This window comes from Zeus faber, assembly GCF_960531495.2.
Source record: "Zeus faber genome assembly, chromosome: 1".
Lineage (NCBI taxonomy): Eukaryota > Metazoa > Chordata > Actinopteri > Zeiformes > Zeidae > Zeus > Zeus faber.
Window position 1 is genome coordinate 53,665,471 of NC_137193.1, and position 25,529 is coordinate 53,690,999.

A 25,529-nucleotide genomic window follows, 5' to 3' on the forward strand; every position below is an offset into this window, starting at 1 on the left:
AGTTATTATCGCCCCCAACAGGCCTGGAATCCTTATGTGAGCGCTTTAAATAGTTTTTGCATTCTGGTTGTGGATGGAGATCTTTTTTTTTTGACGGAGGGGGGGAAAATGTGTTGTCAGAAGGATCTGTCTACGTGTGGACGGGGCCTAAAACCATCCCTTCGTTTTCCCCATGGAGATGAGATGATTTCACTTGTTTACTTGTGACTTTTTGTGGTATGTTCTGGAGTTACAGCGCTTCATCAATACACCTCGTTCCCCTTGTCCCGGTATAACGACAGCTGTTGGAGAAGCTTTCGAAGGAGCCTGATGACAGGATTTAATAACTCATTAGGGTGGTATTTTAATTTTGCAGCGGATATACAGTGATAGCGCACTATGTCGTTTCTAAACCCGTGTGCCCTTTCTCACGCACGGCAGGATAGAATGGATCTTGTCTGTGCCTGTCATCTGTTTTCATTTTCCTCCAGGTGCTGTAGTCGTCCTGCTCCGCTGATAGTTGGTTCTGGAAATTAACAGTAATGAGGAGAACTGGCTCATTTACAGAAACACACTTGTGCAGCAGTGAATGCTCTCTCCCCTTGATGAGAACAGATTGGGTTGTTCATGAGATCAAGGTGTGCGTGCATGTGTGTGCGTGCGTGTGTGTGTGTGTGTGTGTGTGCGTGCGTGTGTGCGTGTGTGTGTGTGCGTGTGTGTGTGCGTGTGTCTGCTCGAGTGGGATTTTGTGTGCATGTACGAGCACGTTTGTACGTTACACCACAGAGCACCGTCGCTCTTAGCGCCGGCGAGACATGTGCATTCATACGCAATTATAGGGTTGTGTGTCGAGCAATTCAAAACCTACATAGATCATTGGGGATGGAATGTAATGATTACCTATAAGCCCAATAAATTCCACGGATACATATTTTACCGGGATGTGAAAAGGTTTGCGACTGGGGGCAAAGCTGTAACGCTCCTTTTTATTATGTCAGAGTGTTTCTCCTGCTTGAACAAACAACTCTCCAAACAATGCAACACCGGACCATCTGGAACGCATCTGTGTGCGCATGTGTCGCTGGCTCCACCGTCCTAGTGTGTGTATGTGTGAGTGTGTGTGTGTGTGTGTGTGTGTGTGTGTGTGTGTGTGTGTGTGTGTGTGTGTTTGCATGTGTGTGTGTTTGCGGTTGTGTTTGTGTGAGCGCGCACGTGGACAGAGCTTTCGTAACCAAACACGAGAGGGGTTTGGAAGGGAGGACGGGGGGGGCAGGGGGTGGGGGTGGGGTGGTGGTGGCGGAGGTGTTGCCGTATTGTTGTAGCGCTGTTGAATCTGTCACTCTGGATTTGAGCCGCTCAGACTCGTGTGTTTGTTCTGGGGAATTTACAACAGGGCCGGGGGCAGAATGCAGAGCGTACTTTTCAACAGCGAGCGAGGGAGGGAGGAGAATAGGGAAATGGTAGAGGTGGAGGAAGGGAAGAAAAAAAAATAAGAAAATGGACAGCCCCTATGAGGCCAATACAGTGGTAGTTAGGTGCCAGTCACAACCAAACTGAGCAAAAAGGAACATTCAGAACCGTAAAAGTGCAACAAGACGAGTCGAGGTCTCGACCGGATCATTGCGTCACGGCGAAACACTGTTACTGTTCGGCGACTTGTTTCCTGGCGCTTTTGTTTTTGTCTTCAAGTTCTTTCCTGGTTTGGAGTGCGATCCCCGATCCCCGGGCGACTGGCGGTATGACGCGATCATGATACGTATCCAACCGTCACCACGCAGCCCATTCCATGATGACTCATCACGATATTGGTGTTGTTCAAGAAAGAAATATATACAAAATACATTTCCAACAATCAAATAAAAGTACTATTTATTCAGTGATTCACGAGGTCCATTTCTCAGAATTTTACGAGGTCCTAAGTATTGATTCTGTATTGGAAGAGAAAGTATGTATGTGTGTTCCAGTCAGCAATCTTTTGACAACTACACGCAGTCAGACATGCAGTTATTTAATCATATTTTTCCATAACATACCCAGGGAGACCAGTTAGGAAAAGACGCCATTAAAATGTATCCCCCCCCCCCCTCCCCACAGATAGACTTGGCTTGTTGTAACAGCTTATTTTTTTATCATATCATATCAGACGTGAGTAAATAACATTTTGCAAAGATGAAAGAGCAGAATCCCAATACTCTTGATGGTGTTCTGATCGTAAAAAGTTATCACAGCAGATCGCATTTTGTTCTTAATGGAGCAAAGATGTGAGGCTGAGCGTTACAACCGTCCCCCCCACCCCACCCCTCCTAACATCCACCACATGGCTTTTCATTGTTCCCATAACCAGACTCACACGGGGGAGAAGGAGAAGATCTGCCCGTACTGCGGACAGAAGTTCGCCAGCAATGGCACGCTGAGGGTCCACATCCGCAGCCATACAGGTGAGTGGCCCGCCACCGAGGGAGGCTCGGGTCCGGACAGACCCCGCCCTCAGCTGTCGCCAGCATCATGTGCTCGGCGAGGGGTCCGGGGGCTCAGCGCAAGCAGAAGCGCTTTCGCCGTGACGCCGCGCTGGTTTCACACTGGATGTTCATTAAACTGCCTTTAACTGAGAGACGCACATTCCTGTGTGTTTCCCTTAACGACCTGGCACGCACGCATTCACACATGCACACGCACGCACACACACATGCGCTCGCTCGCTCACGCACTCACTCACTCACTCACTCACTCACTCACTCACTCACGAACACGCACACACTCCCTCACGCACACACAAACACACAGACACACACACACACACAGTTCTTGGACTCAAAACTCTTTCTTGCTCCCCCGTAGGTTTCTTTGCCACTTTCCTCCTGCATTTCATAACTCCCACCCTCAAGATCTCTCCTCATCGCTCATGTTGTCCTCCCAGGTCGTCGTAATGGAAGAGTTTCTATGTTCGCTCTTCTTCTTCTTCTTCTTCTTTCTTTTCCTCCAACAGATGCACCGGGCTCAGATCCTCTCCAGCTAAGTAGCTACCTTAGACAATAGCCATTTCCCCGCACCGATCCCTTAATCTGGCCGTTGTGCTTAAAGCTTTCGGGCAGAAAAAGAATGTCGGACGGGCTTTCATCCTTCCGTTGAATAATGGTCTGATGATAAAGCCGCCGCTTTATCACCAGCACATGCCAAGTGACTGCACTAATAAGCAAATGTTGAAATCACGATTAAAGATAGCGTCCGCTTTCTATTCCTCAGATGTTAACAGAAAAGCATTGGAGGAGAAACAGCCTGCCTCCTCGGAGGTGCCATTTTTTTCAACCTTTGTGCATTTGTTTACTTTGCACTTTGAGTCTTTGCACGAATTTCAGCTTTCGCACACGTGTGGCGCGTGTGTTATTGGGATTTTGTTATTCTTTTAATCATATGGTGTCATGCTGGTAGCTAGCTCGCGTGTCGGAGAAGAGACAGACAGACGGACAGACAGTCAGACAGACAGCGATAGAGAGCGAGAGAGAGAGAGAGAGAGAGAGAGAGAGACAGACGCAGGGGAAAACCTGCACCCGTGTGGGCCGCGGCCCAGTCAGATTGTATATATATAGAATAAACAAAAGAGAGGGCTGTGGAGGAACGCAGGGGGAGGGGTGGGAGCGGAGGGGACACCTCAAAGAAAGAAAGGAGGAAGGAGAGAAAAGACCACTCCAAGAAAGCATCCAGCGCGATGACCCTTGACCCTGACTGGCTGTAAATCTGTCCCCTCATTCTATAGCCGGGGGACTTTTTGTTTGTTGTGTTTTTGTGTGGGCGGGGGGTTGTGGGGCGAATAAGGTTTAGAGAAACAGTGAGTCGTTCCCTCGACCGCAATCCCGACAAAGGCTCATCTTGTTCCCCTAACGCTGCGGAGTAATTTGGTCACACATGACTCTCCCTGAGAAATGTAAAGTTTTTGGGAGGGCACCATGGCAACTTGTGTGGTTATGGTAATTGCGCTGGCATCGCAGAATGCGTAAATCATAAAATGTGCTTGTCATGTAAATAAAACTTTTTTAAGATGGTGGAAGTTCCCTCTGTCGGTAATCTCCCAAAGAGAGCCCTGTCAGTCCACCCCCCGCCCCACCCACCCCAATCCCAAACCCCACCCCCACCACCACAAGGCTCGTACGTCGACGGCTCCTCCGGACGGAGCATAGAAGCGATTGATCTGGTTTGGCTTTTTGCGGCCCCTGCACAGGAACCAGTCGGCATTGATTATTTACCTGCTCAACTCAGACACTCCGCGAGAGCTCCCCAGAGCCTTCACCCCTATCGCTTTACCCCCCAGACACCAACTGGAAAGGTCAGGTGGCGCGATGAGATGATTTAAAGGGGAATAAATGAACTGCAACTGGCAACTGGAGAGAACTTTTGCCTTTTGGTTTTGGATTTGCCGAAGGCATTCAGCGTTGTTCCGTCTGTCTTTCACTACATGCAGCACGGGCTTTACTTCCCCCTCAAAACAACCTTTTCATTTAATGTCAAATACGATTTACCTCCGTCAGGAAACTTGGTGTGTGGGGAGGAGGAGGAGGAGGAGGTGGTGTCAGAGGGTGTGTGTGTGTGGGGGGGGGGGCGTGCTGAAATCCACTGTTTATGATGGGTGTTTTCTGTCCTTTTACACTGCCACACCATTAGCGCAGCACAGCTACGTCATTGGTCAGAATGATCGTATGGGCACGTGTGACTTGATGTAGGGCAGTGGAGTTATGGCAAATGTTATTAATGACTTAATTTGCCAAAGGACTCCAAAGCCAAAGCACATTTTCACCAAACCTATTACTGCACAGGGTACATCAACATAACCATGCATACAACTTATCTGTATCCCAGTAAATATTACTTGTTTTGTATTCGTTTTATTTTGATGACCTAATGTCTCGATACATAAGTTCCGGAGCTCCTAAGTGGGCTTCCTCTAGGTGCTCATTTTGGACGGTGCTGACAGTGCTGAGAGGGATGTTTCTGTGTTCTCACTTCTGATGGATGTGTGGCAAGAGGGGCGTGGAGCACGTGGACGTGTCCGATCCGGATTCCCTCACATGGGTGAGTTTAAGAGAACTGTCTGAGGAAGTGGAGAATTCTACCGAGACCTCGGCCATAATGGAGAGGTCAAGTGTAAAAGTTGTTGAGCGTTTCTACGGCTGATCAAAGGCGATCGCTTATCGGCACCAACAAGTCGATATCGCGTTTCTGCGCCAGCCTCCGTTGGCATGCATCGGAGGGCCGATGGAGGGTCCACCGTCTAGCTGGAGCGGAGGAAGCCGGGAATTAATTTCTGATGGACAGCACTAATGCCTTTCAGACCGAGGCCCGGAGCTACAAAGCGTTCTCCATAACACGAACGCTGTGCGGCAGGCAGGCGACAAAGCAGACCATCTGCTAACCAGACTCACACACACATCCACACAGGCATGCACGCAAACACACACACATCTACACCCCCAAACACACACACACCCGCGCGCGCACGCGCGCTCCACTACTTTTCGAGGGGTGCCAAACGGATCGATTAGCAGACAAGGAGTGTGAGGGCCACAGCAGGGGGTGGGGGGGTGGGGGGGCGTCATAGAGATGGTGTACGGTTTCGGCACATGCTAAATCAGTTACCATCTCCACACACACACAAATCCCAGGCTCGCCGCTGCAGCCACCCCTCATAATCCCCAAACAATCTGGCTCAATCTGGAAAAATAAGTGGAGGGTCTCCAGTTACAGTAATGCTGAACAGAACAGACACAAAGCCTTTTGTTTGAATAATAGAGATGAATGTTCCTAGAATGTTGCTACTTCAGTCCCAAAGTGGCATTTGTTTATTCCCGGCCCCACAAGGGATTGATTTTCCCCGAGTCGAGTATTATGTATATACATATGTATATATGTGTGTGTGTGTGTGTGTGTGTGTGTGTGTGTATATATATATATATATATATATATATACTGTATATATATATATATATATGTGTGTGTGTGTGTGTATGTATATATATATATATATATATATATATATATATATATATACACACACACAGTAAAGTACAGTATGTGTTTATAGTATATAAAGGGCACTCTGCAGCTCTGCCCACTACCATCATGGTCTCTGTTTGCATTTTATGTATTTGTATAATTGCAAGCTGCAGACATCCAGAACCTAAATACATGCAGGTTAACTAGGTGAACTGCTACACACTTATTGTGAGCTTCTGTGTTTGTTGGATGTGGGTGTCTGCAGTATGTAGGACCTGACACAGGCCAGCTCCTGGTAGGGATGCGATCCAAGCCGCAGCGTACACTGGCACACTGTGCTCCAGCACTATTAGCGGCATAATGCCTTCCCCAGGACTCCCCAAGGCCACGCCAGGCCCGAACCCGATACCACACATGCTACATAAGACAAGGTTTTGCTCTTCTCTTTCTCAAAACACATCTGGGATTGAGATTCTCCTGTTTGTCAACAAAAAAAAGCCTCCTAGAGGCAGAAATTGAGCTGAAGGGGGATTTTGAGCTCGGATTGTGAGCTGCCCTCTGCACATGTTCTCGAATGCATAGTCGCTCGGCGCATATGTCATGTTAACCCTTTCCACGCCGGGCGGAGGGTGGTGTTTCTATAGTTTGTGTTATACACATTGTGTGTTTCTCGGAAGCCCTCTTGTGGGGGTTTATGGTGGGCTTATGCCTTTTTTATCTGCCGATTGGTGTTTACTTTCATATGCCAAATGTTCATCAGATCACTCTCATTTTGTTGGATTAGTAATATATCTTAATAATATCTTACTTTATGCCCTTGCTAGCTCTGTACAGTATTTGTAAAATGAGCAACAAGAAAGAAAATAGTCGAAAATCCATAAACTGTTACCAAGCTTTTATTCAATCTGACCGTTTAAGCAAATTGCTTTCCCTGAGCTTCACTCGTTGCTGTGAGGAACCAAGGTGAACCGTGCGTGTTTGTAATGATAATAACTTTTCTTACTCCCACGGTGCCTCCCAGATTTAAAAGCATCTTTGCATTTTGAATCCCATGGAAACACAGCTCATTAACCTTATTACTTAAAGGGGCAAAGCATCTCCCCCATCAATAAAACGACTTGCTTTCTTGTGTAACAATTAGTCACTGAAGAGAGATAACACCATCACAAAGTGGATGAGAAATTAGATTGCTGTGCTGCGAGAGCAGCTATCGGCCTTAAAGACCACAGTCTTTTTTTAAGTTACTATTACCTTCCTTGTTTCCCCAAGGAGCTGCTCTATTTACACAAGTCAGGGCATTTCTTAATTCAGGAGAGAGCGATTTCCAATAGCAAATTCCATATATAATTTCCCTTGAAGTAACATAAACGTTGTGTTTCCCTGCGTTGCATTGTGTTTTATTTACTCGTCTTTTTTTTTTTATTCATTTATATATATTGTTAGGAGTTTAATAGCAATAGCAATGTAAAAAAATATGTAAATATAAATAAAATGATTTATTTTTATAAATATATAACAAAAACACAGAGCGACATATCAGGTCCAAAGAAGGAGCAAAGCGAACCCTTTATCCTAAAAACAGCTGCAATCCTTCTTGGAACGCTGCCATTCTAGTCCTGGTGTTCATGAAACCCTTTGTTTAGCAACGTGTATGGGGGCATTATCATCCTGGAATATGGGAACATCCCGAGGGTTTCAACACCAGTATGATGCACCTGGTCTTGTAAAACAGTCTCATTGTCCTTCGCTGTTATATGACCATGCAGAACAATAACTGGACCCAGCGACTCCAACGACATTGCTGCCCACACCATCACAGATCCCTTACCCTGTTTAACTTTTGGCAACAGACGTTGTGGGTTGAATCGTTTGAGTCCTCCAAACGTAAACCTGTGCGGATGTTGGAAAAACCATGAAAGTTGATCTATCAGACCGTAATAGTTTGTCCATTGTTCGGGGTTTTGCTCCTCACACCAGGCTATGCGTCTTTGTGCATTAGCCCTGGACACCAAGGTTTCCTAAGGTTTCACAAAGTTTACCAATGTTTCCTGCCAACATTTTTTGTTGAGACAGAGGTGCTGATTCAGTTCTGTGGTTTTGAGCCATTAAATGTCCGTCTGTCTCTGTCGATGAGCTTCAACTTGTGATCGCTGAGCCTTTTTGCTGATGCAGTTTGTCCATGTGCCACATATGCTGCCATGATTTCTGAGGCGGTTCCCTTCGACACGTTCCATAATTGTGCAGTTTGAGTGACTGATGTACCTGAAGTTTGGCTGCTGAGTCATATTTAGTGTTTTATAGCTGATACCTGTACATCCCACGATTTGGCCTTCAACCTTATGACTCACCACTGCAGCTGTAGTTGCAATCATGATTTAGGTACTTAACTTAAATACCTTTTTATTTCGTGTTTCTGTTATGTTGTCCATCCTGTCTCTCTCTCGCTTTATATATACAGCATATACTGTGTGTCTGTGTGTGTGTGTGTGTGTGTGTATTTGTGTATATATATATATACATAGTATATACACACACACACACACACAGTATACAGTATATATACTATATATGTGTCTATTTATATATATACAGTATATATACTGTATACTGTGTATGTATATATATATTCACAGTATATAGTATGGTGGCGCTGCTGCCTCACAGTAAGAAGGTCCTGGGTTTGATTTGCTGTGCTCCAGCGGGTTATCTCCCAAATAGGAGCCTTTCTTTGTGGAGTTTGCATGGGGTTTCCACCACCTACCATGACTAAGGACTCCCACCAAAAACATGCACACATCATCGTCTGACCAGCGATGGACACTCGTCACCAGTTCCCCGGGCGCGTCAACAAATACTGCCCACTGCTCCTGGCTGCCTCCCCAGAGGAAGGACAAGCCAGGATGGGAAAAATGCAGAGGCCTCATTTCACCGGCCACCATCCAAAAAAGCATGTGCGTGTGTGTGCATATATATATACAGTATGCATGATTTGTAGTGCAGTCATGTGACAAATAAAGATTCTTAATTCTTCTTAATTCTCAATGAACTGTAAAGTGAGAATGTTTCTAAAAGTAATGCCAAGAATAGTTTGTATTTATCCATCAATATCCAATCCAATCAATATGTTGTGACCACTCTTTGCCTTTGAAATGGCACCAATTCTCCTTGGTACATGCAGTCATAAAGAACGTCTTCAGAGAAAAGAAGAACAAGGAGTCCTGCAATAGATGGTATGGCCCGAACCCTGATCTCAACATCACCCAGCCAACCGGCACCTAGAACAACTGTGGCAAGTTCTCCAAGATGCTTGGAACAGCCTATCTGCCGAGTACCTTAAAAAAACTGGGCATATACAGTGTATATACGTACTGTATATATATATTTGAGAGTTTTGTGCAGTATTTTTCGACTTGAAGCTTTTGTTTTGTAGTGGTTTTGTGGGTTACCTCATATTCCTTCTTAAGATTAGTAATCAGCTCGGGTGCTCCTATCTGGCCCGTGGATCAGCTCGGGGGTAAACAGATCCACGTGTCGGCGTATTTCTTGACTGACAGGCTGTCAATTCCTCTTGGCCATCGTGTGTGCATGCTCAGATAGGATCTTCAGGGGGCTGGCCGGACTCCTTTTGATCAGAGCTGGGATAAGCAACAATGTAAAGGCTTCTTAGCTTCTGATGTGCTTCTCTGCTCTGGGTCAATAGGAGCTCACAGAGCACACTATGTGCTGCACTGAGGTAGCGGTACCTTCGCTCTGCGAGGGATGGTGAAGGTGCATCAGTGATTAATGACTGCCAGGGAGAGATGTCTGCTCAAGCAGATGCCAGGTCAAAGCAAAGCATCTGCAGCAAAGCATGATGGGAACTGCAGCTAAAGTCAGGAGCAGGTCAGCGCCAGCAAAAACACACACACACACAGCTCTCATCACTCAGGCAATGGGAACTTTGATGTGTCCATACTCGGGCCGCACAGAACCGCTGAAATATATCACAATGTTTTTCTTTCTCTTCCAGGGTGGAAAGCTCTTCTTCCCACAATAATCCATCCCCTTTCCATTTGTATTGTCAACTCTTTACACAGCTTACGGCTGCTCTTGCTGTTTGACTTTTTCTGATTAAAAGGAAGAAAACAGAAAGTGAACATGACAGGACGTGTCAGTATTATTTATACAAACGGGATGCTATTGCAAAACTCATAATGGTTTACCTTGAAGGACGATATAGACATTAGAATCACGATTATCCAAATCGAACACACTCAGCTTTTTTCCTCTCCCACCAGATATGCGAGAGCAAAATAAAATTTATGTACCTAAATGAAGTTACAGTCACAGTTGTGCTCTTTCTGTTATATTCTGTTAAAGATATAAAGATGAAGTTCCTGCACACAGGCTACTGTTAAAAAGTGGTAATACTGAGCCCATACTGAATTGATTTTATGTTTATGGAATCAAGCTGTTGATAAATCACGTCGAACACTCATTGTTTTGTTTGCATTGTAGTTTCAATAAACCACTTTGTTTTGACATTGATTTAGGAGCAGTTTTCATGTATGCTTATACATTTGTTCACCACCATTTCTGTGGGGTCAGAGTAAATGAGGATAGAGGCTAAAAAAATGAATATAAAGACGCCTACAAACTCCTAAAACAACACATATTCCTCAGCCCTTTACATCCCATATCCGATATCTTAAAGGGCAGATCCGTCCTACACGGAGACGTTTATGACCGTGGTCCAGCTCCGTCTTTGTATCTGAGAGGCCGTGCTCATGTTTCCCAGATCAAAGTGTGGAGTGTGACCGCGGACGATTTACCTCCTCGCGTTCCGCCCTCGTGCGGACGCGATGGGGCTCTTGTGCACGCTGCCCGTTGACCGATGTCTTCCTGCCTCCCTTCCTTCCCCAGGCGAGCGTCCGTACCAGTGCCCGTACTGTGACAAAGCCTTCAGCAAGAACGACGGCCTGAAGATGCACATCCGCACGCACACCCGCGTAAGTCCCTCCTCGCACCACAGCCTCAGCAACCGTTCCTCGCATTGAAAAGATTTCGTATTTCTTTTATCATGTCCGCCCCGCACACCGGGGCACGCACACTCAGCATGCGTGACCATATTTCACATTCTTTACATCCTTCTCGTATGACTTTATAGTTATTTTCAGCCAGTGTAAAATGTCCATCAGGAAGTAGCGATAGTCTTTTTTTCTTTTTTTTTTTTATGAAGTTTGCGTGATGTTTTTAACCGGCAGACCATCTGGCCATTTTTGAAATTCTATCTCAAACCACAGGAAAGTTTCTATTAAATATTCAAAAGCAACTTATATAATGTGCATTTTATATATGTGAGGAGTCTTGGAGTGAGGGAGTGTTTTTGTTGTTATAGCGCGAGAGAGGGAGAGAAAGCGAGAGAAACACTACTTCAAGGTGTCCTCGGGTTTTATTATTCAATCTCAAATGCCACGCTTCGGATTTCAGTGCAGCCATCAATGGTACTGTAAAGCTCCCGTCTGTGCAGGTAATAACCCAACACAGTTCCAGGCCTCTGTACTATCGAGAGACCAAATACACCTAGAGACACGAGAGAGAAGAAGTAGAAGTAGAACGTGCAAAAAGGCTTAAATTAAATGAGACTCCCCTCGCCTCTTAGGACACAAATTGGAGAGAGAGAGAGAGAGAGAGAGAGAGCGAGTGGTGCGGACGGGCGGAGAAGCCTGTTTGGGTGGAGAAGTGAAAGGTATCGAGGCTCCGGACCTCATGAGTTCATTTCCTGGGCCTGGACATGGCCGCTGACCAAGCGCCGCTCCTAGTGCCAGTAGAAACTCAAAGCACTTGACTGTCTTCCTCGCTCCCTCTTTCTCTCTCGTTCGCTCATTTCTCTCCTTTCACATCTTACTCCCTCCTATGGCACATATGTTTCCGTTTGTGTGTTTTTTTTTGACCGTTCAACTTTGAAAAAGCATTTTATCGCGGTGGCTCGTCGACAACTTTTTATGTTCGTTTTTTAGACTTCGAACTATCTGAATAGAGGGCGATTTAATCCCAGTTTGACTTTCGGAAATATCGAGGAATCCAGCCTCGGAGCAGACGTCTCTCCAATTAAATCATTTGCTTTCAATTCTCCGGGCCAGCGGCTGATTTGACCGCTGTGCTTGACGGACACGCGCTCGCTAATGTTTCCAGATCTGCCTTCGCTCAGGGCGCTGAGACGGTTCTGAAATATGGACTAAATAGTGACAAATAGCAGGAGCAGATGAAGTCAGTGCCGGGCTGAACAAATGTCATTTGGCCGAAGGCGGCGGTGGGATTCGGCGTGAACGTGCAAAATACATTTTAGATGGATTTGTTTTGTCGCTGGCGTGTTTATTCCACTGACCACATCAGAGGGAGCCGCTCACACGAGACGCTGATCATTACTGCTGCTGTTCAGACACAGTTTTATTGATACCATTTTGATCTCTGCTCAAACTGGTTTAAATTTCTTTCCGTGCACGACATTGTTTTTTTTCTTTTGTTTTTTTTTCCCTGCTTTGGCAAGACGGCAAGAAATTCTGGCTCCTTTTCCTGAATATGTCGAGCCACTGAGACAGTTTTCACTGTTGATTTTAACACTCTATTGATTAATAAATTAAAGTAGAGCTGTGCTGTGGACCCAAAGCTGAACAGATATACATTGTTTTTTCTTTATTTTAGATTAAGCCTGGAAACTTAAGGAAGGATAACAGACATCCTGTTGCCGTGTTTCTTAAAAAGAAATCCCACACATTTCTCAAGAAATATGAGACACTAGCTTCTCCAGGGGTAAATAAACAAGGTTTTATCCTTGCATTCATAGATGTGGCCGCCGAAGAGAGTGGTCAGATTCGGAGGGAAGGTTAGGGTCAAAGGCTAAAGGCTGAACAGCTGCTAAAGACCGGAGGTTACCAGGTACAGATGTTCGAAGTTACCGGGGTCACAGCGATGCATTCTGGGTACGCGCATCACATAAGTCTGCCCATGTGTTTCCTGACCTCTGAACATTGACCCATTATAGGTTTGCTTTATCTGCTATTCAAGAAACATTTTTTTCCCCTAATGGAAAAGAGATTCTTCGCTGGGAAACGCTCACCCTGTTAACCCGACTGAAGAACTGGAACCGTTCAGACCATCACAGCATCCATCCCAAACTCCCAGCTCAAATTTTATTGGATGTTTTTTTTTTTTTTTCATTATTCCCACAGTGGCACATAGAGCGCGCGCGCTCGCGCGCACACACACACACACACACACACACACACACACACACACACACACACACACACACACACACACCCACACACACACACACCCACACATACACACACACAAACACAAACATGCAATGAACCTGATCTTTACCTCCTTTTGTATCCTGTGTCATTGGGCACTCCTTGTCCCGCCCACAAGATAGCTCTGTTCCCAGGACCCTTATTTCCTGCATTCACCCTGTTCCTATGACAACTAAGCTTCAAATGGGTAGAGCCTTTGCTATCAGCCAGACTTGTCAAAAACAGTTTCCCAAAGACTGACAGTCTAACAAGGAACTCTACTTCCCAAACTCCTATCTACGTGCTTCTTACTTCTCAGGCTCAAACTCAAAGTCTTTTAAGTGTCGCCACTTTTCCCCCTAAAAAACATTATGTATACAAACCCTACCCTGAGAGGTTATCCACTCTGTAAAACACACGAGAGGCATTTGGATACACAGACACACATGGACACAGCTTTTGTGAAAACACACACCCACAGCGAGATATCCCCTTTGACTGACATTGAAGACAGGCCTCCAAGAAGCCGGGAAGGAAATGTTCTTTGGTAAGATGACGGGGCGTGGAGGCAGAGGAGTGATATTCCACAGCACCACCGTGCCAGTGCTCTGATACACGTTCAAAGGGCTTCACTGCAGCATGTTTTCCTTCGTCTTCTGAGGAATCCATGTGTTTCTGATGGCCTCTATGTCGCTCATTTCCTCCCTACTGCGGGGGCTGTGCAATCTCTCATTTTATATCTCCGTAAACTCACTCACAAATTTCTTTGTGAATTTATTCTTGTATTTCTATATTTTACATCTGTGCTAAATGTGTATTGGCATGTGTATATCATCGTGTGTGTGTGTGTGTGTGTGTGTGTGTGTGTTTGTGTTTGCGTACGTGCGTGTGAGAGAGAGAGAGAAAGCCTCAGTACATGTTGGATACATCTTCCTCCAGGTTTTGTCCATATGTGGAAGGACGGGCGGAAGTATTGTCTCAAGAATCCGCCCTGCTGTGTATTAAGAGGTGATGTGTGTGTGTTTCTGTGTGTGTGTGTGTGTGTGTGTGTGTGTGTGTGTGTGTGTGTGTGTGTGTGTGTGTGTGTGTGTGTGTGTGTGTCTGCCCATCCATCTCTCCATCTGTCCAGGAGAAGCCGTACAAATGCAGTGAGTGCAACAAGGCGTTCAGTCAGAAACGAGGGCTGGACGAGCACATGAGGACGCACACGGGGGAGAAACCTTTCCAGTGTGACGTGAGTGTCCGACCACCTCTAACCCCCCCCCCCCCAGATCCTCACACCCACCCACAGCGTCTGTCCTCCATGTAGTTTCTGGATGTGTGTGTGTGTGTGTGTGTGTGTGTGTGGATCTGTGCATGTTTAACAGCGATCTAGCAGCTGCTGGCACCGGGCCAGCTGTTGGGGGGTGGGGTGTGGGGGGACCAATAAGAGGTAGATAAGGATCTCCCTCCTCTGGAGTGGCCTAGTGGGCTGATCTCACGTAAACACATTGAGAGGATCAGAGGGAGAAATTACCCTCTGCTTATAATACGGCAGGAGTAATAATTATTCTCAGAGACAAGAGGGAGAACACGTGATGGAGGGTATTGCTGGTGTGTAGATGAAGCCATTTAAGGCTCTGTTGATGCCACGCTCTTGTATTCCTTAAAATTGGAGAAAATGTAATGTCCACATTTCTGCTATGTACTGTATAGTTTGAGTAAAGTTGCACCATAAGAATGCTTATCTTTTATGTTCACCTTATTTTTTCATCATTGGGAGTCAATCCGATTGATTGGCATCAGAATCTTTGAAATTGATCAAGTATTGAGAGAATAGCTTCCGCTGACAGACGCATAATGCTGCCATGGTTGGCCTCAGATTGACTCCCGATAACTCCTGGTTTAAGTTAAAAAAAAAGTCAGAGTTTTCCTTTAAGTGTAGGACTTTAAGTCTCACTTCGTTTGTGGGGTAGGAGAAGGACAAGGAAGCCGGCGGAACGGAAAACCAGTCTTCGTTCGACGTTTATTGTAACAAAAGTCGAAACGTTTGTTTTTTCAGACAAACGTTTACGTACTCGCCGTAGTACGCCATCTTGAGTGAGAGCCCAGCCTCGCTGGCAGGAGAGAGGTGAAAACAGAGCAGCCTTTTAAGACTCTGCTAATGACCTCAATCTCCTGCAGCTGCATCCCCTTCCGGCTACCAATGCTGGCTCTGCCCACCTACAGATGGCGCCAAAACCACTCCCCACTACTACGAGGACCAAAAAGGCTTGTTTTGGGTTTTCAGTTGAGTAGCCATTTACCCGATTTCCTGCGCATAGCCCTGCAACCAAGGCTGTGTGAAGCAAAGCGCAGATGCTCTAGGATCCAACCCCTCATCCTAAGGGAACAATTGTTTCCCAAAGCCCGAATCTGGAGAGCTGTTAAATTTATGGCACCACCCAAAGACACTTGCAGAGGTAATCCTTTGAAATGGAGGGGAGGCTTACTCTGCGGACTTAGAGAATATTCATTTGAGCACTTTCGCCAAAATAGGGCCTCAGTCATAGCATCGCTGTGAGCTCTTAAACAGAAAATGCGCCCATATCCCCGGAGCCTTGCCCCGGGTTCTGTCCGAGACCACAAAGTATCCCATTCATTGTCAGTGGAGCAGCTCCAGAAAGTGTTTCTCTGTGACAATCCCAGATTAGTCTTCACTCTGTCTTTCATTTTGTCGCTTTGGAAGAGGCTTTCTCATGGACGCAAACACAAGACAAAACTTTTCCAGATAATAGAAATAACATGTGCATTTTATTTTCCGGGTGGATTTCTTTGGCCGAGATAAAAGAAGTACACACAATGTTTTCCTAAAAAGAGTGTAAGCCGTATACATCATAGGGCATTAGCAGCGTCATCGGATCAGACGGATCCATCTGGTCCGAGAGCAGACGGGGAGCCTTTCGCATCATCAAGAATATTTTTTTGACATCTAGTAAATGTCAACATTGTTCTCATACCCTGTATCGTTTTTCCAAATATAACTATGTTTAATGTTGTACGGACGATATAGAAAGAACATGGTACTATGTTTGAGCGAGCAATTTATGACAGCTTGGGTTACCTCTGTAGCCAAAAATTAAATTATAGAGTAGAGGCCATACATTATAACTGGGGGACTCAACATATCATTGCAAAACTTTTCATATGGCTTTTGGATAACGTTTCAAGGAAAGAAGGTTTATGCTCATCAATTTATTAGCAACGCACAGTATATTAAGTCTAAATCTACTGCACAATGCATCATAACTAAGTTGCATTGAATTGAAATGACGAGGCGTCGGCTTGTGTCACGCTTTCCACATCTGCAAGAGCTTGAGATCTGGGATGGCTGCATGGAATAACTTTAAAAACTAAAGCTATGTCCTGCCATAGTCCTTTTTAATACACCGGATTTAGGAACCATGGAGAAAATCTAATTAGTTTGATGTTCACACAGCATTGACAATCCCTCTTCTCGTTGTGTATACCCAGCCACACTAGGGTTTCCATTGAAGTCAACATGTTCCCTTCACTGCTCCACTCATTGCCCTGTATCCAGACAAGTAGCGTGTGGATACTTTCAAAACATTGTTAAAAATATGACGTACTGAGTTGGTTGACACCACAGACTTAGCAGAGAACAATGAGGTTCCCGCCTCCAACAGACCTCAGCTCTGCCTCGCCAGGCTGAGCAGACCGGGGAACAAGCTGTGAGGCTTGAACTGCCGCTGAATGCTGGCCAACGGCAGATTACAGTGATTGATAGAAGACGATGGAGTCATTTGAATAGTGTAAAACGGCTCATTTGTGATGGATGTCAAGTCAAATGCGTTCCCTCTTCGTAAAAAAAAATAATAATAAATTCTGTCTCGAAGGCCTCTTTGAATGTGATTTACAAATGAGCCTTGGTTTTTCTCAGGCCATGATGTGCCGTGATAGGAGCTTAATTTGCCGAGGAGCAGATTGACTTTGTAAGCGAGATGAGACGTCAGCGGGGTCAAAGAGATGGGTTTTTTTTGTGCCACAAGATTTTCCAAAGCTGTTCAATGCTGTTGTTGTTTTCTAGGTGTGCGACTTGTCGTTCAGCCTGAAAAAGATGCTGAGCAGACACAAGTTCACGCACAACCCCAACCGGCCCATGGCGGAGTGCCAGCTCTGCCACAAGAAGTTCACCCGGAACGACTACCTCAAAGTGCACATGGAGAACGTGCACGGGGAAACGGAAGTCTAGCGGCTGGCTCTGCCCACTGAAGGGCCAAGATTTCCAAGATTTCCAATTCAGTGCCTTGAGACTTATGTTTACTTTTTATTTGTTCTTCATAAAGCTGGCAAAGCCAATGTGTGTGTGTGTGTGTGTGTGTGTGTATATATATATATATATATATATAAACACATTTGCAGTGTTTGCTTTTGAAAGTATAACCCTTAAGGTTAATACTAGTTCAATATCTTAAGCCTACTGTAAATATTACACTTTATTAAAAATGATTCAGAGATTTACTTCGCTGGTGCATCTAGACCAGCCTTATGTTCCGAAAAATGTCCCTTCCTTTCTTTTAATGATATCATATGTAGACAGATTGCCTCACTGAACGCTGAATGAGTTCCTGACTGAGGTTGATCTCTTAACCGTCTAACATCTCACTGTATTTTACTTTTTGTGTCATACTGTCCAAATAAATTACTGTACATCCGTAGCCTGTTGCCTTAAGATGAAATCCTAATCCAGAAATTGTTTACGTAGTGCTGTTTGCACACTCTGTTTGCTCTACTATTGGGCCATGTACCATGGGGCCATATTTTTTCATGGTCTTTATTTACATACTGGTTAGAGGATTTATCAATGTAAATGTTTTTTTTTTTTTTTTTAAGTTATTACAGGTTTGAAGCTGTTTTCAAATAAAGTTATCATAGTTGTAGAGTGTGTAAGATTGGATTTGTGAATGGTACCAACAAAACCTATTGGTGAATACTGTATGGTTTCTGCGGAGGCTTGATGATGATGATGGTCTGTGTGCTGAAGATGCAGCTTCACTGCTGCTGAGTTACTGTTGAAAATGAGCCCAATGTACTGTGTTCCTCTCATGTGTGATGTAATGTTACGAAATGTTGATGGCAATATTTGATGCGTTCACATTCCTATTGTTGGTTCGTTGTTATTAAATATGCATTTTGAGGAAAAACAAAGCAGTTCTGTCCTTTTGTTGTGCAGACTCATTTGTGGACTGTGAATTGTCACTTTACACTTGTGTTTTGAAACATATGAAAAAAAAACACATCACTCAACAATTCCATTTCCACTGTTCATTCCCGAGAGGACTGTGGACATTGGAGCACATAACATTGGAAAACTCTTCACTTTTGTTGTGAATTCAACCATTTTCTGGGCTGGGAGACTCAAAGTTTGAAACAACAGCTTAGAACAGCCTCCTTTTTCCCCCCAAAGCCACAATAACCGCCGGGCCTGATCTCTGAAGCCGCACGCTGAAGAGTTCCTCTGATGGTTTCTCTCTGTGGAGGGAGGAGCTGCCGCTCACTTTCATCCTTCGCTGAACGTCCTCACCCAGCGAGAGTATCTTAGGAGTCTGCATTGTGGGAACCGTGTGGACAGTGGAAACAAGTAGGAAAGTTATGGTTATGCTCATTAGCGTGCAGCAAGTAACAGGCAAAGGAGTTTGGCTTCCTAAAACACACGCACACATTAAAAAAGTATTGTATACAAGTATGCATTTCTAAACTGTTTGAATGACTTTTTATTGCATTATAATATTTATTGCATTGCAGCGGACCTGAAACGGGCAGTTCATGAATCGAAAATCTACCAATGTATCTGAATTAGGCGATACCAGGTATAACGTTTAAAGTGGCAATTACTTTTTCACAGCAGGGAAATGGGTGTTTGCTTACTTTTTGGATCAAATGATTGAAATAATAATGAAAAATTTGATGTTTACTCCAGCTTCAGTTTGTCTAATATTGCAATTTGTCCAAAGATCTGAAACCGTTCAGTGTGACAAATACGCAATAGAGTAATCAGGAAGAGGGCAAATACTTTTTTCATGGCACTATAAATGCTACCTTACAGTCCATGTCAAACGTGTCAGTATAGTTTCCTTCCAACCTCCATCCTTCAGGTCTTGGTTCACTAGTGTCTACTCGCATGGCAGGTGGTGACCAGGCCTTGTGGCCGTGCTACCCTTCATTTGAGCTGAGCCGGGTTCACCGTGTGGCCACGCAGGGTGTGGCTCCGCCCAGTCGTCCCAGTCCGCCCAGTCCCCCCGGCCGGGCCCACACTGCCAGCTGTGCTGGTGCTGCCTGCTCTTTAGTGGTCAAGCCTCAGGGCCACGCCGACGCTCCTTAAAACCCGGTGGCATTTATACTGCATCTTGTAAACGGTAGTAGTCGGAGCGGTGGTGGTGGTGGTGGAAGATGTACGAGGGATTCTCAACATTCCCCCTCCTTCCTACGACCTACACCCACTCTGCTCCAAGCAGGTCACAGCAGTCGAGCGTGGAAGTGATCTGTTTCCTTTCCTTTGCTATTACGCTTCATGTCTGTGTCTGTTTATTGTATTACTCTGCTGCTTGGTTTGGTTTGGTCTTCTTCTGTCACTGTGGCTTCCCGCTGGTGTTTCCCCTGTTTTCGCATGATATTTGGTTGTTTGTTTCACAAAGTTTGGTTTTCTCTTGGGACTTTCCCAGTGACCCCGTTCCCCAGTGATCTTAACTGAAACCTCACCGGTCTGAGCACCCCTGCGTGCATGCGTCTCTCCCCTCTCCAACTGGGTGTATCATGCCTGGGCTCAGTCAATGTGTTTCTAATTACATGTTTTTACTGGAAGCCCCGGTTTCCTGTGTTGCCTCCCAATCTGCGAGTGTGGCCAGACTGGGCCCCGACCAGCGTCCACAGAGCCTCCCGCCGGCCACGCCCACCACGCAGGAGTGTCATTACCACGCCAGCCAAAGTTTATGGCCGACCACTGTCAGGTTGGGAATGACAAGGACACGCTTTTCTGACCTTGGTGTTTGGCCCATGTTGCCATGGGAACAGGTAGTAAGGACCCGTTCCCGGACTTGGATGGAATGTGGAATGCGGGTGCCCGGCGAAGGTTACCATCCAGAGGAATTTTAATGCGCACTGGAAGGGTGTTTTAAGGTCTATTCCTGGTCGCCCGTTCCGAGGCTGATGGGCATTCCCTTAAAGACGTGTTTCCATGGAAACAGACACAGAGGCACTTGGGCATCTTAAAAACCATGATACTTAAAACCACCTAAAGGTCAAATTCTTGACATTAGGCTAGAGGGTTTAAGAAAAAAAAATAATAATAAAGATCAGAGCTAATGATTTGATTGCAAAATAAAATGACTCTTCTCAGTTCAATCTAAATCGAACTCAATCTAAATGGTTCAAATAATCTATTTTAGTAATACCGTACACCACGGTCCTCTGGATGCTGATGCTCTGGTGCGTCTCTGTTGGTCTCTGTTTGTGTCTCTGTCGCCCTCCCCCTCTCTGTCTCTCGGGCTGGTTTAATTACAAGATGGTTATAATCTGATCTCCAGACTCCACCCCGGGCAAGAGGCTGCTGCATCAGCTCAGGTAGAGACAGATTATTCCGCTCTGCGAAAATTGGCAAAGAAACATGATTAATATCATGAAAACAACCTCCAGTTTGTGCAATGTTATCGTGCAAAACGAAATAGTCTGGAGTCAAAGGGAAAATTGAACTGTCTTTATAAATGCTGAATTAAATTTCAGTTGAAATGCATGTAAGCTTTGAAAGGCAGTTCACGAAAAATTACATTTTTTTGTCACACATTTTTTTTGTAAACACTATGTATTGACATTTTACATTGAGTACATTTGTGTTTGACATGGTTGTTCACAGTTTTTGTTTTCTCAAAAGATTCTACGCATCCGAAGGCGGGTCTTACCATGCGGATGGTTAGCGCACCATAACCAGCAGTATTCGTGACTGCTGCACGTTTCAACGCTGAAGAACACCATCGTCTCTCCCAGACAGAAAAACAACAGGAAAAAAAAAAATGGCCCTCACTTTGGTCTGAAGCAAAACAGACGTTGACGCTTGTTCTGAAAGGTCCGGAGACCGAAAGACGTCCTTCAGCGCGTCGCTCCGCTGCTCCCTCGTTGGTCGGTGCTGTCGTCAGGTTGTTGTTACCTCAGTGGTACAGTAAGTACAGAGCTGTCCTCACCCACCCACACACACACACACACACACACACACACACACACACACACACACACACACACACACACACACACACACACACACACACACAACGGGAGGAACATCCTGCATTTTTATTTGTGTCCATGCTCATTACGGCCGCGTATCGGATGTCTTTCGATATGGCATTCACACAAACCTAAGTCATTTGCTTTACGCTTGAGCGGTCCAATCCAAAATCCAGTCAACAATCCAATCCTAATGGACAAATTTAATTGTAGCCCATAGAGCGAAAAAGCTCAAACCCTGCCCGCAAAATGAACAAACACAACACATTCCTTCGATAAGTTTCGTCGGTGTTTTGAAAACGCTGCGTAACGCTCCTCTCTTCTCCTCTCCTGGAACCAGACCCTCCCTTCTCTCCGAGTCTCATTCAGGGCTTTGCCGCTAGGTGATTGGTGGTGACGGAGACGACTTAACATGGTCTAGCCAAAACATTTGTGCAAACGTGATGATAGATCTACTATATATCGCTCTGTCCAGAAGGCGCTCATCCACCCCCTCCTCTCATCTCCGTCCTTTGTCTTCTCTGTGTCTCAGCCCCCTCCAGGTTCTACTGGGTCTGGTGGGAGGCGACACTCAGCACAAATATCACCATTCTCCCAAGATGTTTGAGAACTAGGTGGGACCCTAGGTTTAGGGTAATGGCTCATTGTGTTTCATCATCAAAAAAAAACAAAACATGAGCAGACTACCCTGGTTGGACGCCTTGGAAGTAGATACAATCCCATGTAAACTATTACAATGTAATTAAAACTGAATTACAACTGAATTGCAACATAATTAAGTCAACATATTTCAACCCCAGACTAAAGGGTATGAGTGCTTTTGACAAATTAAAAGTTGTATTTGGAACAACAGTTTGCAATCTGAGGAAAGGAGGTCGTTTCATAATATTGGCTTTGCTGCACGCTCGCGGGGCACATTTCTGCTTTGAATTTGTAGGACTTGAAAATGAATTGTTTTTCCGTTAACATGGAGAAACCAAATGGTGCGGAGATGGCGAAGAATGAGGATCACCACTGAGATACACATTGATTTAATTCCTTTTTTTTATGACACACTAAAACAAAACAAAACTAAGAACAGTCCGCGACCTCTGTGTGTATGTGTGTGTGTGTGTGTGTGTGTGTGTGTATGTGTGTGTGTGTGCGTGCGTGTGTGTGTGTGTGTGTGTGTGTGTGTGTGTGTATGTGTGTCTGTGTGTGTGTTTTCCATTCTATATGCACACTTATTGTTGAACTTCTTATGTCAAGTATGCAACCTATTATTTGTGTGTGTGAGTTTGAGTTTACTGAATTACCGTGGGCGCACTGAACCTGTCACCCAGGACCACACACACACACACACACACACACACACACACACACACACACACACACACACACACACACACATACGTGCGCTGAATGGTAAGGCCCTGTGTATAGACGGACGTCACACGAGGGGAGTGACTGTTGTCAGGATCAGCAGCTGCCGCGGCCAAAACACATCTATCTTTCACAGGAAGTTATCAGTCAAACAAATGTAATGAATCTGTTGTTCCTCACCGTGTTGTCGCTGCCAGTTGACCGTGACCATATCTATCCACTCCCACCACTTCCCCACCACACGCACACACACACACACACACACACACACACGGATGCACGCACATCGTCTTCTTCTGTAAACATGCATACATGGGTGCACACAAGTAGGTACACAGACTTTCTCTCTTTTGCTATATCCTTTCTGTCATTTCATCTCATTCTCTCACTTCTAAACACTACCTTCTCAGGACGGAAAAAGTGTTATTATTATGTTAGAGTGTTATTATTTTTAATATTATTATTTATTTTTCGTATTCATTATTTTCATTATTAATATTATGTTGAATAAGCTCAATTGCCTCAGTTTATCATTATTAGCTTTTTTCAGTTGGGTGGTTGTGGGAGACTCTACCCACAGATACGGGTTCAGGGAGGTTCAGGGAGGGAGACGGAGACTTTCCGGCAGTGAGGTGCGGCTGCAGTCCTTTATAAAAAGAGTTAACAAAAAGGCTCGCTGGCCAAACGTTAACAACAAACAGAATCGTTGTTAATAGGCATTAGTGGTCCGCCTCAGGATCAGGTCCTGATCAGGTCCACTATTCCCACTATGATCCACTCTTACGAGGCCGTCAGTTGCGCCTTGAAGTAAGATTGACTGCAAGCAAGTTACAAACAGACAACATTTCTAATAGACAGAATCAAATGCATTTCAAGTAACATCCGACTCTGGTAGGGGGCGTTTCTGAGAGGTAAAAAAACAAAAAAAGAAAAGAAGAAAAAAAGACACACATGCACAACATCAGATGATGTTCTGCCTCGCTGCTTCTGGCCCGTCATCTGAAGCTAGTGATTTATTGGGACCCGTGTTCATGTTCACTTGTTAGAAAGCTGATAAAATGGGAAGTGGAGATACTGGCTCCCTGAGCGGTGGTCTGTAAGACATCAGCCTTGATCCCATAACTCCAGGAGCCCAGCGCTGTCAATCTGAGGAATGAGTGAGGCCGACCTGGGCACAGAGCGACCGGGTCCTCGGATGCTCATGAATTATCCCATTGTTATAAATAAAATAGCTGTCCCAAAGCCGAAGGGCAAAGGGAGGCAAAGAAATTTCCCAACTCCAACATCACTGGTAATTTTCGACGCACGGACATATTCATTTGGAGTTGTAAATAAAATGGATGTATTTTTTATTTGAGAACAATGTTTTACATACTAAAAAGCAAGGTTTCAGAATGAAAATAACCAGACGCTGAATCTAAACATGCATTGAAGAGCATATGAAAGGAACCCTGTTAAGCTACTCGGGTTTCGGCCTGCGTTTCAAACGGGACGGCAAACCTTCATGTCCTTGGAATATCCTTTGATGCAAATACCCGCAGTTTCCGTGCCTCAGTAGCAGACAATGATGTGTGCGTCTGACTTTCTTCTTATTGCCCCCTGGTGAATGTGGGCAACCTGCATATTTAACCTCCGCAGCAAGCCTTTACAATCACCAAACTCCCACCTCTCTCTCTTTTCACCGCACTGTTTAAACTGATAGGATCTCTCGCTCGCTCATGTGTGGTGCAACTGCGGACTGCTCGTACCGTGAAGCATTGTGTGAGCGCTTTTGTGCTCCGAGCCATTTTGAACCCTGTGTTCTTCATGGCAAATGGGCGAAAGCGGCTCTTAAGCTCCATTAAGCAGGATGGGAGAGTTATTTGCTTTTTTTTTCCAGCTCTGGTCATGGTCCGCCACAGGTGTAGGGGGGAGACCAGAGACCTTTGGGGAACGGCCTGGGTCGCACTGGGACTCGAAAAAGGACCCTGGACACGCTCTGGCCGGGGTTCTGGGCCCTGCATTTACACGCACCATTTGCACTGGATGCATATATATGACGTATTGTTGTAAGAGATGGGAGGCAAAGAACCGTTTTCATTTCATTAATGCCAATGATATTCACAGACACTGGCGTAGGGTAGTTGAAGTTTGTAGTTTTTTTAGACCTTCTGGAGATCTCTCAAAAGTTTTCTATTCTGGGGGGAAATATGTGTACGTACAGTATAGACATATGATCTCATTCATGATGTACATTTCATATCTGTTTCCTACATAAGACATAATATTTTTGTAAAGCACATTTGTTTAAAATTACATTTGTTTTAGTAACAGAATTCTTGGCAATTCTCCTCTTCAAAGCTTTGCCAGCATGTCAGTAGCTTCCCATGTGCTGATCTGGACATCGTAAGAAGCTTTAATTGTAGTTTATGCATATGTCACGCTGGTTTTGAAAACATTATGTAATCCTATCTCCGCGAGGTTCCAAGTCGGCCCACGTTTGTCAACCTGTTTGCTGTTTTACAGGGAACAGGATGCGTCGGTGGGGTCTTGTTTGGAGCCGGTGTTTAGAGCTGTGAGCACGCTCCAGCCCGGGTCACCTCCGCAACAGCTTTTGATTCTGGGTCTTTGTTCTCCAATCAGAAACGTGTTTCGGTTTGAGTTTCATTTAGAGCATGTCCTGAAATCTGA

General features: G+C 45.2%; 1 protein-coding gene across 2 annotated transcripts in view; it reads left to right on the forward strand.

Moving 5' to 3' along the window:
* Positions 1-18,349, forward strand: part of prdm5 (PR domain containing 5) — a gene marked incomplete at its 5' end in the record, with an annotated part of 31,997 nt that extends 13,648 nt beyond the window's left edge. Inside the window, 4 exons of one of the 2 annotated variants that reach the window (XM_080002433.1) lie at positions 2,324-2,417; positions 10,867-10,952; positions 14,371-14,475; positions 17,308-18,349. In XM_080002433.1, the coding sequence (XP_079858559.1) occupies positions 2,324-2,417; positions 10,867-10,952; positions 14,371-14,475; positions 17,308-17,472 (450 nt within the window). In that variant the 3' untranslated portion in view covers positions 17,473-18,349. The remainder of the gene's footprint in view (positions 1-2,323; positions 2,418-10,866; positions 10,953-14,370; positions 14,476-17,307) is intronic. The other variant, XM_080002434.1, reaches the window with a different exon arrangement.
* Between the last annotated feature and the right edge of the window lie 7,180 nt (positions 18,350-25,529).